Source organism: Lissotriton helveticus, chromosome 2_1 (assembly GCF_964261635.1).
Source record: "Lissotriton helveticus chromosome 2_1, aLisHel1.1, whole genome shotgun sequence".
Taxonomy (NCBI): Eukaryota; Metazoa; Chordata; class Amphibia; order Caudata; family Salamandridae; genus Lissotriton; species Lissotriton helveticus.
Genome location: NC_136059.1, coordinates 1,655,671,600 through 1,655,685,835, shown reverse-complemented (window position 1 = coordinate 1,655,685,835; position 14,236 = coordinate 1,655,671,600). Strand labels below are relative to the sequence as shown.

Here is a 14,236-nt window from a genome sequence, read left to right as displayed (position 1 = left end):
TTACATGTCCTGACAGTAAAACAGGTGAAACAACCGTTTTTACGGTGGAAACACTGGCAACCCAATTGGCGAGTACAGGGTTGCATGCTGATCTCTCATTTGTGCTAACTTCTGAATGATACGACCAAAGTGGGCACTCCAAAGTATCAAAAAACACATTACATTAAGTTCAAGTTGTATCTCAAGTCAAAATTAATGTAACTTGTTGCAGTGTGCAGCTTTAGCAAAACTGCCACTTTATTGCCTTTAAAACGCCTGTGCCTTTCGGGGCACACTTAGAACCTGCTTTCTGTCCTCCTGGAGAGACTTAGTAATTGCTCTCCGGAAAGAGAACAATGAGGGATTGCGGGCCAGGGAGGTGTCCCCTTCCTCCTGCAGGAAGCCACTTGGGTGTTAGCCCCAAAAGGCAGGCTTCAATTGTGAAGCCTAATTTGGAGGGCCGAAGTGAAGCATCAGGGGAGGGCTGCCATATTGTTGAGATAAAAACTAAAAGAACACATGAAGGAGGGAATGCTGCAGCTTGCATCCATACTACCGGCGACACTTCGTGAATCCTTACGTGTCTCGCTGCCTAAGTCAGATAGAAATAAAGAACTAATAGGCTTGTATCGTCCATTAGCATTATTAAATATGGACTACAAGATACTAGCCAAAATACTAGCAAGCCAGCTGGCCCCAATAGTGCCGCACCTAGTGCATGCAGATCAAAACGGGTTAGTTCCCGCACATTGTATGTCACTGAACCTGAGACGCTTCTTCAGAGTAGCTCACTACTTAATGGAGTACTTCACGCACTCGGGCTGCCTAGTGCTCAACCTGGAGAAAGCGTTTGATACGCTTTTTTTTGGAAGAGGTGTGGCACAGCGGCCAGGGCGACTGACGCTGGGGATCACGGTTCGATCCCTGTCTCCGGCGGCAGGGGTCTGCCCAGCAACATGTAACTCTGGGCAATAGCTTGCTTAATCTTCCCGACGGCCCCCAGCGCCTTGACACCTTCGGGTAATTGTTTGCGCTTTACAAATACTGGACATTTACATTTACATGCGCTGGAATGGGATTTTCTATTTGCGGCGGTAGGCAAGTATGACTTGGGTGCCAACTTCCTAAGTCTGGTGAGACTGCTGTATACTCAGCCTACTGCCAGAATCAAGACAGGCCCATATATATATCTCAGTCAATCCCAATTGAGTGCGGCACACAGCAGGGCAGCCCGCTCTCCCCGCTATTGTTTTCACTGGCCATTGAGCCGCTGGCCGAGTCTCTGCGTAAGACAAAAGAAAACTGGGGCATCCCCTTGGGAGACGGCATACATGCGGTCTCCCTCTATGCTTATGACCGGTTAATATATCTCTGGGATATTAGGAAGCCATGCGAAACAATAGAAAGACTGCTGTTGAAGTTCGCCTCCCTATAAGGGCTTCGATTAAACTGGGGAAAGTCATGCCTGTACTCCTACGCTGAATAAACTCCTGACCCGACGATTTTGCTCAACAACACACAAATACACTGGTAGCAGGCAACATTTCGATACCTGAGGCTTTGAATCTACCAAGAGCAGAAGGACCTTTTGGAGAGAAACCTCATACGCGCTATGTCAGCAGTCAGGTCGCAGATGACATTCTGGTGTACCCTTCCCCTGGCCATCATGGGCCGAATTACCCTCCTGAAAATGGTGGTGCTCCCAAGGCTACTCTACCACTTCACCAACTTACCCCTATATGTTAAGCCAGCACTTTTCTGTATGTTTGAACATGACATGCAGGAATTCGAATGGCAGGGCACACATAGTAGGGTAGCACTGGCTAAGCTATACCTACCAACTAACCGAGGAGGGCTAGACATGCCCGACATGGAGCATTACTATTTGGCGACGCAGCTGCAGTGAGTGGCCAGGTGGATCAGTGATCTCCACCTCGAAGAAACCGCTACAGCGGCAAACAGGCTACACCAGCCCTCATATCATAACACTATTTCACCCTGGAAGGGCAGGTGGGGCACCTACCCAGCTGTTGGTGAGAGTGGCCTATGCATGTTTCTGTCTTATCCTCAGAATCACAAAAACTGTCACCCCGTTCGTGCTCTCCCGACCTCTGCTTGGTATGCCTAGACAGCGTCGAGCAATCACTGTGACAGAGCGCCGCTCATGGGAAGAGGCGGGAATCCAAACCCTAGGGGACTTATACCACGATAAGCAGTTGCTACCATTTGATATTTGTAGGTCGAAGACTACAGCCTGCCGCACGGTCAATTTCTACTTCACACGCTGACGCAGCAGGCATTATGGGATGGCATATTTAAGAGCCAATGACGCACTGGACAATTCAATACCTGTATGTACAGGGCGCTGGGTGAACCTCAACAGATAGGTATCAGAATCACTACAGACACATGCAGCTATCCCGCAGGTATCACTTAAAGCCCTCTGGGACACAGATCTACAGCGACCAAGCACCGAATGGGAATGGGAGGCTATTCTAGAAGGGCCCATGCATATTCCTCGGAATGCCAGATTTCGTCTTATTCAGTATTTCATAACACACAGAGCTTACATGACACCAGCTAAGATGAATCAAAACTTCAGCTGTGATGACGCTCAGTGCCCCAAATGCAGGCTGGTGGGAGGTGATCTTCTACATATGCTATGGGCCTGTACTGCATTAGGCCCTTATTGGGAAACACTGACAAAGCTCTTAGCCCAGTGTAGTGGTCGCACGACAGAGTGGACCTGGGAGGTATGCCTTTTGGGTCTCTACCAGAGGCCTAAAAATATAAAGTAACAATCTGTTTCAAAGACCTAGGACTCATTGTAGACAAGCCATTAATTACGTATCACTGGAAACCCCCTGAACCCCAGCTACGAAGGCCTGGTTCCAATCCTTAACATGCTGGGCCCAAGCGGAAAGCGTGGCACTCTATCGCAAAGGCACTATAGGATTGCCTGCCTTGCTATTGGTAGCATCATGGGATGCAATACTAACAGACTACCGCAGACATGGCAGGAGAATTTGGGAGCACAGGAACCCCTCTCAGGGGCAGACAAGATGTATGAGCAAAGCAATGGTACAGAGTGACTTAGGCATCATGAAAAGGTGATTTCAGCCTGGGAAATCTGCAAGGCCCCAAACACTGTGCACCTCATAGACATGTCCAAGTTAAAACATGATTATTCAAACAATAATGGTTGGCGTCATACAATCTTAGTGTGTGATTAAGGTGCAGTTACGGGAAGGGATGTGTCTGGGAGAGCACCGTTACATCGCAATGATGCTGTTCCCCTATAATGTAGAATCAATGGGGCTTTACCCTTATGTTTCATTTGTCAGTTTTAATACCCTCTTATACTTGGCACTCCAAAATGCTTTGTGTACACAAAAAGCTACCTGTGCAATGCTTATATGATAATATCCGCTTTGTGAATTCTCTTTAAATGTCAACATACGTTTGATTATCAATGGTGCTTGAAAAGTTTAAAATTCAATAAACCAATTTATGCAACAAAAAAAAATGAAGGACGGAATGCTGAACAAATTAAACCCAAGTCACAGATCTGGGTTTAATCCATAATTATTTTGCTCACCACGCCACGCCAGTTTGGACCCAGCCATATACAAATCAGGTTCGACCCTGCTCCCCATAGGAACAGTCCAGCCTGAACTGCCAGGCCGAGTCCTTCCGGGACCAGAAACAAGTATCCTGGGGCGGGTTTCGGGGTATCACCCTTCATCAGCCACGCTATCTTAAATCCAGTGGCACAGTCAGCACGAGACCCACGTCTGGGCACACCCTTCCCACTTCTTTTTGATGCTGTTTAAATGCTTAACACTTATTCCTCTGCGTAAGACTTGCTGCTCAGTACCTCAGCTACTGAGGCTTAAGCTGAGGGTAAACTGCGGGGCTATTCAGCCACATATTGTGCTAACCAATGGCGAGTCCTTTAATCTTCATTTTAGTATGAAACACATGCTGTCAAGGGACATGTATGCTTTATAGTGCTTTTATTTTCTTACATTTACTATCTGTGCTAGTAATTGTTTTTAATATATATACACACCTGTATTTTAGGTAAAGGACAAAATATTTGACAAAGAAGAAAAAATGTTTAGAAGCTTGGAAAAGGCTGTGAGACTTTGCGTAAAGAATATTTCCTATACCATTCAACATATGAAGGTGGGTACATACATATATTTTTAAAGTATGACTGGAGACTTTCTGTCAGAATGGGAGTTCAGCCTAATATCAGCTAAAATACCAGTGCTGAAATATGCTTTAACATTTATGCGTGATGACATAGTTTTGTTATTGTTGTTGTGATTGTAGGTAGTCTGGGTGATGGACCAGATCTCTTCTCTCACTTGTTGGAGTAACCATGTATTAGGTCTTCAGTGTTTCAGTGATGGTACAGTTTGATATAATTCAGAACATCACATCCTTACAAAAAGTGTTCAATTGTGGCGAGACCTAATTTATCCTTTAATTTGTCCTCTGCCAGTTGGGGAATACTCTTAGGCTCAGTACATGCTTGCATTATCGAAGCATGTGCTACAAAAACCTGGTCACAGAGGAGTAGACCGAATACCTGCAACACAATGTTGTGAGGGACCACCTCCGTGAATGTGTATGTGACTTTGAGGTGGCGCTTGGCATCTACCCATAAGGGTTCAGTCGTGGACTTCATGGTAAAAGGATCTTGGATCTCTTTCAAATCCGCTTGAGGTTCACAAGTGTAAACTCTGCAGACCAAGCAACATAGATGTTATTTTCTCATGCACAACTAGCAGAAGCCCTTTGAGATGAACCTGCAGGCCTCCGCGAGGATGCTTGGGTTCTGGTAATGTATTCACACTTGTAGAGGCTAGCATTTCATCTATGTATAGGAAAAGAGAGGTACCCCTTAAGACTGTCAAGGGAAATGAGGTTCAACACCAGAGCAATAGTATCCCCTTAACCACAAAAATCACAGTTCTGATTTTTGTGGTTAAGGGGATACTATTGCTCTAGCATTTCATTTACCCAAAAAAGATTGGGGAGGTATGTGGCAAACCTTCACAGCGTGTCCTGGGGTGAACCCTCTGCCATGTAGATGAACTCACTGACCGCTTCTGTGCAGCAAATGCATGGGCACATGGAACCAACAACTCATAAATGGGATGCATGCCCTATATTTGCAACAAATAACTGTAACCTCTTTTAAACTATTCTCCTGAAGACAATGGCATTCCAAGTAGGGAGAGCATAAATCTTTTTGAAATCTTTAAAATGTGCATAGATATACTCCTATACACTGCAATCAAGATTTTACATCCTCCCTCCTGGAAGACCATCTTAGACAGGGAAAGGGAGGAGATTGAACATTTCTGGTGGACTTGTCCCATTAATTGAAGATGAAATCCTCTGGCACTTGTTAAAAAAGAAAAGAATTACGCGATTTGCCAGAATCCCAGGATGTTGAGCCTATGCCGAGACAAGAACCTGGGGGCATATTACCAACAAGTAGCGATATTTATCGTTAAATAGGCTTAGCAACGATTTTTTTATCGCTGAGCATCGCCGGAATTTATCGCTGAGATAACGTGCTATTAGCAATGTTTATCTCCAAACGATAAATTTTCCGGGGAAATGCGTGAATATCGCTGAGAATACAGCGATATTCACGGATTAGCGATGAAATGCTCTTAGCCATGTTATCCACCTCCCATTGGATAACATGGCTAAGAACTGGTCTGGGCAGGTGTTAGTATTTGGAGATATTTGCGCTTAGCGCGAATATTTCCATCGCTAATCCTGCCTTGCTAATAGGCGATAGCGATGTTAGCGACTGTTTTCAGTCGCTTACAGTTTGGGTACACCCACTTTGCATGTCATTAGCGATAAATATCGCTAACATGCAAAGCGGGCTCCAAACCGCTCGCTATCACCTAAAAGATGTCGCTAACTGCTGTTAGCGGCAGCTTGCTAATAGGGCGATAGAATTATCGCCGCCTAGCGGCCGAAAACGGCCGCTAAAGCGGCAAAAAACGGCCGCTAAAGCGGCAAAAAATCACTATCGCCACCCTTGATAAAATGCCCCCTGGTTCCCCCGCTCCAAAATCGGAAGTTATTTGCGTTACGCCACATCCTTTCCCCACTTGTAGGATTTCATGGTTAGTAGTTACTTCTGTCATAGGTGGCTGCAATAGAAGCAATGGGCTGGTGCAAGCTGCCTCCTGAGGAGAGCCCTCGCACTTTTTTTCACAAATTAACCACTGCTGTAGATCTAGAACTCTTTGGCAGGTGTTGTGGTCAGTATTACAAAACCCAGATGGTGTGTACATAAAGGTGAATCTCTATATAAAGTCATGTATAACTGGTATATAGCCCCAAGAAAATGTAGCATGATGTTTCCAAATTCAGATGGGAGAAGCTGGATGCAGGGTAGACAGATTGTGTATACTGTTGGGCCTCCCAAAAACTACAAATGCTGTGGAATGAAAAGTTGAGTCATATCAGTAGAACTTTGGGCTACCAGATTCCCGCTGAGCCTCAAGTAACAGTACTCCAGGTAACAATGAAAGGTGTGGGGTCAAGTGAACTGGAGGTGACAGGTCCTATATTGAGCATGTGTTGCAATGCAACAGCTGTGAGTAGTTGAATAAATACCTCACCAGCTGCACCAAACGATTGGTTGAAACAATTGTGGATCTGAACAGCTGTGGAGTTGCTCACATGTCATTAGAGGTGAACACGAGAGGTTCCGCGCAGTCTGGAAGTCACTGGCGGACTATCTAAAATGGGCCTCACCAACATTGTTCTCAGAAATATCTGGGCAATGTATGTACACTGGGACCCTTACAGTGAAGTGAAAGATTTGTGTTTTTTTGCTCGAATTAGTATCAAGATAAATTATGCTTAAATAGGCGTTGGTTGTTGACGGAAAATAGTTTTGATAATGTGAGGGATCAGGACGCCCAACTCACAGCTTGGGGTGAGACCTGGGGAGAACAACTGCAGAATTGTTGATGTTTTCACTGTGGTGCGATGCTTCACCATGTTCTTGATTTTGAAATTTAATAAACATCTGTTGTGGGGAAAACAAATGTCCTATGTGATTTTTTCCATAGTTGTTTCCGAATTTTATATTTTCACACAGTTGTGGGTTAATTTTATATTTCTAGGATGCCATGCCATTGTCTGCTCAAAATATAACTGAAGTTCAAGGTCTAATCCAGAATAAAGATGGTGAGAAGAACGGTGCGCCCATCACAGGCAACACATCTGGGCATGCTTATGAAGATTTTGTAAGTGTATTTTGAACTCCATTAAGGAACTATCAAAGTGACAGAGTTGCTAACGAGTGCCAACCGTATTTTATTGTCTAAATGGATCATATTTTGTAGTCTTTTCATTTTCTAATGCTTGGAGTAGGAGGCAGACTGTGTGCGTTGAGGAGCCTACTTGGAGTGTCTGGCGACTGACAAAAGTTCTCTCACCGACTCGTGCGGATGGGAAATATTCATATTCCATTTCCTGTAGTCCATGCACAAGATGAGAAGGGCAGTGAAAGAATGAAGAGATAAATACCAGTAAAAAGCAGAATCGGTGGTCTAAATTTGGAATGTCGATAGCTGAAGCAGTCGAAATTTTATTTGAAAAGTGGAATTATGTATTGAGGTATTGGAAACACAGGAGGCAAATAATTATCTGATTTAAATTAAGACAGATTATATTATTTGAGTTTCGTAAAATATTGCAAATCCGATTGAGCCGAATTTCACAAGGAATTCTGTTCAAGAAACAAATATGATGACAGCGTCTTAACATTTTCCAGTGATGCCAGGCATCATTTTTTATTTTATTGTGTCTTTGACAACAATTGTACATGTTCTATTTTATGAGTTAGTCAAGCATGAAGCTTTCCAGAGCAACTGAGCACGTGACAACCGTTTCATGCTCTATGCAAAAATGAGCGTAGCCTATAGATCTTTCTGTGCATTGTTATGTCTTTGAGTGTTAGATCCATGGCATTGTTTATTGCTTTGGTATTTGGGTATCTGGTGATCTGCTATTTGGCGATCCTGAGCAGCAGTATTAGGGTGTTCTTCTATTGAATGAGATTCCTTCTGTTGTGTGAAAGGCCTTGGATTAAGCTGGCACCCTCATACCTAAGGTTAGAACACAATTGCTTCCTGGGCAACTATATTTTATCAGTTGGTTTTGTCTGCAGAAGTTTAGGATTGGTCTGGTTGCTGGAGCTTTGCACTCTCCCAAGTAGTGCTGGGCGAAATTGGGAAGAGGCTCATGAGAATTGTAAGTAGATAATATATTGTTTCTTTGGGCCATGTCACTTTATTGACTCTTCGAGCATTCATGGTGCTCGAGTCTGGATTTCTGCTAGTTGAGAGTATGGTTTTATTTCGAGCTCCACCTTTCCCCTAAGGATTCTGGTTCTTTTCCTTCATTAGCGCCTACCACTGGCATTCAGCTGGCCAAGAAGGGTGGTGGTGAAATGTGTAGGGGTGTTGATGTGACATTAATATTCAGCATGTGTTGGTGGTTGCTGCATGCACTTAAGAAGGCAGTGAGCTTGTAGAGCACTTCAGTGGGGCTGCTGACTTGTAATACATGCCCAGCCTGTCACTAGAACGCTCTCCATATCCTGACATATATTCTCAACACAGTGATGTGCTTGAACGTGAAGCATCATGATGCTGATCATTCTTCCTCTGCACATCCTTCAATGGCAACTTGTGGCATTCTATATGTGCTGATTCTTATGCACCGAGCTCAGTGCTAAGCATGAATGTGGTGTATCACTATACTGATCTGGAAATTATGAGGGCATGGGTTTGCACAGTTCCTGAAGTAATGGTCTTCAGGGAGTATTTTGTCACCAGAAGAATTTTTTAATCTACAATACGGAAAGGAGAAGCCTACTTTTTAACTCCTTGTAGACTGAAGATCTGTAGGAAAGCCTTGAGAAGAGCAGTGATTGAGCAGCCTTTGTGGTCTGCTCAGTCACCTTACCATAGCAGAGGGTGTAGCCTGAGCTGGCCACTGCCAGCAGATAGAAGATGTTCCATACTAATCTCAGGTTAATTTTATCCTTCTGATATATTCCACACATCTTCAGGATGAGAGTGGCTACATACGTTTTTGTGAAGAGCCAGAGGTTATTACAAACATAAAAGATGTACCATGTTAGGTACTTAAAATGTTAATTTGGGGGCTGATGGATTAGTGGTAGCATGCCGGGTACTAAGTAATTTAATTTGTTTGTGTTGTCAGAGACTTTACATTTGATTTCTAAAGTGCAGAGTTTTGTGTACTTGACCAGTGGCACTCTGATTAAGTTTTTAGGTCATGTTGAATGTGCCACTGCCACATTTTTAGGTCCTCTACAAATTACTTTAGCCGTCTGTAGCCAGACATATTGTTTCTAATACATAACACAAACTTGGAATTGACTTTGGGTCAAATTCTTGCTCTTGATTGCATGACTTATTTTGTCTATCTCAGTTGTCCGCTCATAGTTCAATGGCTTTTTTCCCTATTCTTGTGTTTGTCTTGCCAGGAGCATTTCGTCCTCATTTTTGTAATATGTAGCTTTTTTGGCATTTCAGTAATGCACAGGTCCACATAAAACTCAACAACTATGCTCAGTACCAGATGACACATCAGGGCCGGACTGGGAACCAAAAGCAGCCCTGGACATTTTTGTCAGACCAGCCCCCATATTGCCTGCAGCAAGTAAACACAATGAGCGAGCTCAACTCTCCCAGGTATTTCTTGTGAGAAATACTCCCCAAACCCCACGAAACAAGGTGGGGTTTGGGGAGTATTTCTACCAAGAAATGTTGGGAAAAAATTATGAAAATGGTGTACCAGGCCACAAGGGAAAAGGTCAGTTCTGCTCAAGGGAACAGAAGAAAGCCCTGAGGTCTGTCTGCTCAGAGACCTCCACACATATGAGAGGCCTGTTTCCATTGTGGAGTGGCCTTTCATACAAGTGGGAGAAATGCTGCACAAATGTGCCTGAACCAGCATGGACTGCCGGTGTATTTTTGCTCTACAGAGAGCTAGCTGGTAGTATGCACCTGCAGCTCTCAAAGCGCTCTCATAGTCCTTAGTGAGACCACCAGGCCAGCAGTGAGAGCCCCTTCTGCTGCACTGTGGGAGGCTGGAGCAGCCAGAGCCTACTGCGACTGACCGCAAGTGCTTCAAATCAAAGGATTTTTATTTCGTTTTAAAGCTCGGCTCGCATGCACTCTTCACTGTACTGGCAGGAAAACCTACCCGAGCACCCCCAACGCCCTGAGTCCCCCCTAGCCAGGAATGTGCTAGCACTAATGCCTGCCTATATGATTGAGTCACATACCTAACTGAGGCACAATGAGTGCCGGAGTCGGACTGTTTTACCTGCCATCTGCTTTTTGTCGTAATTTTTCTGTTTTCTGAGCACACATTTAATGAAGAGAAGCGCCAAGGTAGCTGCTTTTGGAGCATATGTGCAGGGTGTTTGTGCGTCCTAAAACAACTCCAAACAAATAAAACGGGCAGCAATTGAAAGATGCTATGGGACCGCATAAGCCGCACCACAACTTCCGAAGACCAGAACGGACGCCCGGGTGCCGAAACCAGCCTCTGTGCGTCAAAACCGGCCTCCAGGAGCTCCGGCCTCCCGGGGGATTGCCCGCTTGCCCGGCTGGCCAGTCCGGCCCTGTGACACATCCTTTCCCAGCAGTACCATCGACATAGGATGGGGGAGCAGCGCATCGGACATTTTGTTCTATAATATCACATGTTATAACAAACCAGGAGGAAGAGGGTCAAAGGGAAATATTTTTTATAGACCAGCCTAGGTTCACATCCCCAAATACTCACTTATAAACAACACAACAAACCTGGGGTCTAAAAGCCAGAACTCTGGCACACAAGCTGCACTTTCGCAAGGGTAAAGTGGTACCTAAGTTACCAAGCAGACAAGCGAAAAGAAGAACTAACAAATGGAAAAGAACCTTTATAGTGATATGTGGAAGGATGTATGACGTTACAACGCATACTTTTACCACGCATACCTTTACAACGCGGTTTTTACCGCGCATACCATTACAACGCATAGCGCTTAGAGGTGCTGGATAGTGGTAAGTATAATTTTCTATTCCAACTCCAGTCCCTGTGGACACTAGGGAAGGTGTTGGATAGAAAATTAAACTTATTCCCTATCCTAGAGCGCCCCCCAGCGCAATGCGTTGTAATGGTATGCGTGGTAATACCTGCGTTGTAATGGTAGTGCGTTGTAAATATTTCGTTGTAAACGTTACATACCGTGTGGAAAGATTCAGCCCAATTTATCTGGATAGCCATCAACTTATCATTGTGATCATTCTTATCATTTGGTCAACCAGTTATTGAGATGGTATGTCTCTTGATCATAGAGACCACCAATCCAGAAGTCGTGGGCGAATCCAAAATCACTTTGGAAAACGCAAAGAGCAACTAAATAGTTGATTGCCATAAAGTGCAGTGCAAAACAAACAAATGTGTGGTGAATTAAAATAGTGTGCTGTGGCCAGAAAATAAAGAACCTTTTATTAAGATGTAGACACAACCCCTACGCTAAAAACAGAACAGTGCAAAAAGGCAGTTCAAACAAATAGCTGCCAAAAAAGGGCCAACATGTTTCAGCCAATCAGGCTTAGAATCCCAAGGCTTTCTTCAGGGCCTCTGCTCTCTAAAGTTGCTACTGCATATACAAATACTAATCAGTGAAAATAAAGTGCTAATCAGAAATAGAATGAGTATATATAGGGTTGGAATCAATACAACCTGTAGTACAGATCCTCCGCATCAAGGAATGCAGATGGCATCCAGCTTGACCGGGGACTGGACCTCCCCCTAGACTCAGATAGTCCTCGATGCCACAACTGAGAGAGTGGGGCCTCGTTTAATCCTGAGCATGGTCCAGGTGAGGTGAGGTCCAGTCCCCGGTCAAGCTGGATGCCATCTGCATTCCTTGATGCAGAGGATCTGTACTACAGGTTGTATTGATTCCAACCCTATATATTCATTCTAAGATTCTAAGGTCGATTGGCTGAAACAAGTTGGCCCTTTTTTGGCAGTTATTTGTTTGAACTGCCTTTTTGCACTGTTCTGTTTTTAGCGTCACCAACCAAGGCCAAGATCAACAGCTTTGTCTGAGTTCTGCTGCTGCTACAGCCTCCATTGGGGGCCCGGATCTGAAGCAGGCAGGACCCCAGAGCTCGAAGCCCTTCTCCCACCCCAGGGACATCAGGGTGAAGTACCCCAGCTATGGGCCCAGGGTTGGGGAATGTCACAATAATGAAGCCCCCTCAGCGGAGGCACAGGACACCCATGTCAGGGCCCCTGGGGCTACGGGAGCGCCCCCCCCCCCCGACTGGGTATTCTATGTCTCCCCCTACAGCCCCCGGTGCAGCTCTACTTACCCCTGCCGTACCCCAACACTTACAGTCAGAGCAACATTGAGCAGCTGATATGAGAGGCGGGCCAGGGAAGGCAGAGGCATGGCATCCGGCGTGTCTCCTGGGAGATAGGCGCAGGCGTTATCACAGAAACGGGTCGTGCCACCTCGGGATACTGGGAGACCTAGCGGCCATCTTTAAACGGTGCCATTTGTAGTGAATGAAATAGGGATCGATGAAGATATCAAAAGATTATAAAACATTTCCTATAAGATGTTATAATTGATCAGAGATCTTTAAAATGAATATATTTTAGTATTGTAAGAAAGGTATTGATGAAATATTTATATTGTCATATTTTAGTATTTCACCTAATTACAAAACTATTATTATAACCAGTATCACACAATGGAATATTTTTATCGTTTTGACAGCGTTGTCCTTGAGCAAAGTAAATACAAGACCGTGCGAATGTGACCGTCGTTCGTTTCAAGCCCAAGATGGAGCCAGAAGAAATTTCTATAGGGATCACGTGATGACTTTTCCACTTACCTGGGCGTGAAGAGGAACATATTTCACCTGTAGACTACAAATGGCTGAGATAGAAAAAGGCCAAATCGAGAAAATAATATCTTATGTGACCCAATGAGGAGGCCATCATGGAGGGGTTCAGTTTTACTGTCAGAGTTTGTCAGTTGAAGCGAGAGAGGTTTGGAGGCTTTCAGTTCATTGAATGCCCAGTTACCTATCGGTAATTTTCATTATTATTGGTCCCTTACGTCTTTGTGAAGGTCATTAAACATGAGGTGATTGAACCTTAGACATGAGAAGCAAGCATTGGACACACGCGAGGGGCCGCAAGAGGCGATCTGTGGTGTGGGAGAAGCGGGAGTTGTGTGTGTGCGTGCGAAAGTGTAACTGATCACAATCGCGATCAGGGGCTGAAAGCTGGCGGCTGCGCTCGCGTAACCGCAAGCTTGTGGCCAGCAATAGCCTCTGGTGGCACTTTTAAAAGCCACTCACTAAATGTCTCGCCAGACAAGCTCATGTACTGGCTCTAGCGAGTCCTAAAAATGGCAGACAGGAGTCCTAGCCATGCGTGGACCTTGCCCACCACCTTGGAATCTTTTTCTTTAAAGAATTATTATTTCAGTATTGCCAGCTACACATGTATCATGAGGCATGCGCAAACATGCAACTAGCAATAAGAATTGGCATGGTGATCATTTGAAATGTTGACTTATTTGAAAAGGTTTCCATTGGGGGCCATCTTTAGAGATCACACAAACGCTTCATTTGTTAAAAAAAAAAAAAAAAAAAAAAAAATCTGTTGCAGCGTTTTCACTAAAATAGGAACATTTGTAAGTAGACTTCACTGCCTCATTTTCACACGTCCCTTCATCCTGAAAGAATGTCCATCAATATGTACAGGCCCTGTAAATATACATCTAATGTGGACACCCACTCTTGAGTACTCATATTCCCTGTCCCTTGGAGTTTGGCTGCATGGGAAAGACCTTTGACCTTTTTTCCACCATTTCCGCCATGTTTCCATATCTGAGTTTTTCAGAGGGCAATACAGAGGTAATCTTTCAACTATGGATATGGCAGATTTACCATGGTCTGTGGTTTTCCAAATGCCTATTAGTGGAAACAGAAGCAATCTGTTAGAAATTGGGTTGTAGTTTGACTGGGTCATGAGCCCTAGAAAAGCAGCAGCCACAGTCCTAGTCGGGGTACGAAGCAAGCACACCCTAAATTAATCTGTGCTCACCATCTGGTAGCTTGGCACAGAGCAGTCAGGCTTAACTTAGAGGCAA

The 14,236-nt window shown here is 44.6% G+C and overlaps 1 protein-coding gene across 2 annotated transcripts in view; it reads left to right on the top strand.

The window, feature by feature from the left end:
- The window catches only part of ARHGEF38 (Rho guanine nucleotide exchange factor 38), a 352,819-nt gene that overhangs the window by 300,452 nt on the left and 38,131 nt on the right, over positions 1 to 14,236 (top strand). For both annotated transcript variants that reach the window (XR_013607166.1, XM_078676618.1), the window contains 2 exons: positions 4,063 to 4,167; positions 7,152 to 7,274. Coding sequence is in view for 1 of the 2 variants with exons in the window: in XM_078676618.1 (XP_078532744.1) it covers positions 4,063 to 4,167; positions 7,152 to 7,274 (228 nt within the window). In the remaining variant the exon portion in view is untranslated. The remainder of the gene's footprint in view (positions 1 to 4,062; positions 4,168 to 7,151; positions 7,275 to 14,236) is intronic.